Raw genomic sequence first — 2,455 nt, 5'->3', positions numbered from 1 at the left:
GTATGAGGGTTATCTGTAATTATTCAGAAAACAATTTAAAAATTTAATTATTACATATGAATAAATGACCCAAATGAATGCAGTAATAAAAGATTGCCTCTTCTGAATCTGAGATTTCATAAAGTAGGTGAGAAAAGGATGACTTTATTTTAATAAGGAAAAATGAGTAGAGAATTATCAGGTAATAGATGGGGTAGCATAGCTCCAAGAGAGTAGAAGAAAGATCCAAGTACATGCTTGTAATCCCAGCAACTTCAGAGGCAGAGGCAGAAGGATGTCACTTTAGGCAGGACTGAGAAAAGCTAATGAGACCCTATCTGGGAAAAAAAATACTAACTACATGACAAGGGTGTGTGCAAGTGCTAGAGATCTTGCCTAACATGAATAAGGCTCTGGGGCAAATCTCCAATATGAAACAAAAAGAAGAGTGGAACAAGAAGTATCATGCAAATATACATCAGAAATAGATAATGCATCCATTTCTGTTCATTATTATCATTATTCTGCAAAGTATTGTTATGACCTTGTAGACAGAAATTATCTCGTTACTCTTCCAATGTTTCCATATCCTCTAATTCAGTTCTACATGCTTAGTAAACATCAGGATTACATTTTGTATGCTTTAGACAGTTTATTAGAGATCATACTTTAGAATTGTTTACCAACACAATTAATTAAGACAAATATATACAACACAGAGACTACCAAGGGACATTGAACAAGTGTAATTATTCCTTGATATAAAAGTAAATGAATCCTGCCTAAAAAAGCCATGTTCATATATATATGAACAATACATGAATCAAATGTATTTAAAGAATATTCATAATATTTAGAAGAACTATAACTTGCTATGAGTGGATGGATGGACTCTGGGGTATCACAGAGATAGGATGTCCTCCATGTGTCTGAATCTGTGAATCCGTCCTGACACTGACACCTTTCTTCCAAATAATCAAGTACTAGCAGTAATCTGTGTCTCATAGACATTGAAGGGTGTCTGGCCTGTTGTGGTAACAATCATCTAGAAATTGTAAATGTCTTTTTATTTCTTTTTCAATATTAACGACTGAACCAGACACACACATTTGCAGGTGTTCTCCCACTTGAGCTAGTCCTGAGTCCTTTTTGCTTTAAGTTTGTTTTACAAAAAGGGTCTCATGCTAACTTTTCCTACTGGCATAAAGCCTGTATACTTTGTCTCTGACTCTTGAGTTGTAGCTCGTATAAGAGGCATGAACCACCAGATCCAATTCACAAACTATAATTTATTTTTTGTTAAAACACAATATTCTTTTTCACAAGCAACTTATTTAGGGCAACCTTGACATCCTTATTCCTTAAGCTATAAATCAAGGGGTTCAGCATAGGTATAATAATGGTATAAAACACAGAGGACACTTTTCCTTGATCCATGGAATTTACAGATGAAGGCTGCAGGTACATGAATGTTGTAGAACCATAGAAGATAGCAACAGCAGCAATGTGGGAGCTGCAGGTGCTGAAGGCTTTGGACCTGCCCTCATTGGAGCGAATGCAGAGGATGCTGACAATGACAAAGATGTAAGAGCTAAAGATGATCGGACTTGGGATAATGATATTAAATGCACAGAAACACAGAGCTAGTACTTCATTGATGAAAGTACTAGAGCAGGATAGCTCCAATACTGGATATAGATCACAGAAGTAATGGTTTATTATATCAGTTTTACAGAAACTCAGCCTTAGCATGCAGACTGTGTGGGCTGTGGCACCAATGAAACCCATGCCGTACACCCCAATCACCATCCAGGAACAGACTTGAGAGGACATGGTGACATTGTAAAGCAAGGGTTTACTGATGGCAACATAGCGATCGTATGCCATTGCAGCTAACATGTGACTCTCTGCAATAATAAATACACAGAAGAAAAAAAATTGAGATATGCATTCAAGGTAGGAGATGATGTTTTTCTCTGTCACAAAGTTCACCAGCATTTTGGGGGTAATGACAGTGGACTGGCACAAGTCAATGAAGGACATATTGGAGAGGAAAAAGTACATAGGTGTGTGTAGGTGAGAACTGAACCCAATCAGGATGATCATGCCCAGGTTCCCCACCACTGTCACCATATAGACTCCAAGGAAAAGGGAAAAAAGGGGCAGCTGGAGCTTGGGTTTCTCTGTTAATCCAGCAAGGATAAACTTAGTAACAGAGGAATAATTTCCTTCTGCTTCTACCATTTTATCCGGGAATTCTGTGTAGGAAGAGAAGACAAATTTTGAAACAGGATTTAGGTCTTTTCAGCCAGGTATCTCCAGTTCTCTGATTACCTCATCTATGTTATTCATAATCAATGGCCTTGGAATCCTTTAAGAATTGCCCATTTAAGGAAATATCACATACAGCTATTCTTTCTGTGGCCTGTGCTATTAGCATTTAGTCCCTAATACTTAGAGAAATCTTTTGATAATA

General features: G+C 37.3%; 1 protein-coding gene across 1 annotated transcript; it reads right to left on the bottom strand.

Moving 5' to 3' along the window:
* Positions 1–1,278: 1,278 nt before the first annotated feature.
* LOC109677204 (olfactory receptor 8G50-like) lies at positions 1,279–2,223 on the bottom strand. Its single transcript, XM_020153320.1, has one exon. It carries the CDS (start codon positions 2,221–2,223, stop codon positions 1,279–1,281), a length of 945 nt encoding a protein of 314 aa, XP_020008909.1.
* Between the last annotated feature and the right edge of the window lie 232 nt (positions 2,224–2,455).

Source organism: Castor canadensis, chromosome 2 (assembly GCF_047511655.1).
Source record: "Castor canadensis chromosome 2, mCasCan1.hap1v2, whole genome shotgun sequence".
In the NCBI taxonomy this organism is placed as follows: Eukaryota; Metazoa; Chordata; class Mammalia; order Rodentia; family Castoridae; genus Castor; species Castor canadensis.
This window is presented reverse-complemented; position numbering and strand designations above follow the sequence as displayed.

What these genes read in the sequence shown, in the direction of transcription:
- LOC109677204 (XM_020153320.1), bottom strand. Translation starts at nt 2,223, where the DNA reads ATGGTAGAAGCAGAAGGAAATTATTCCTCTGTTACTAAGTTTATCCTT.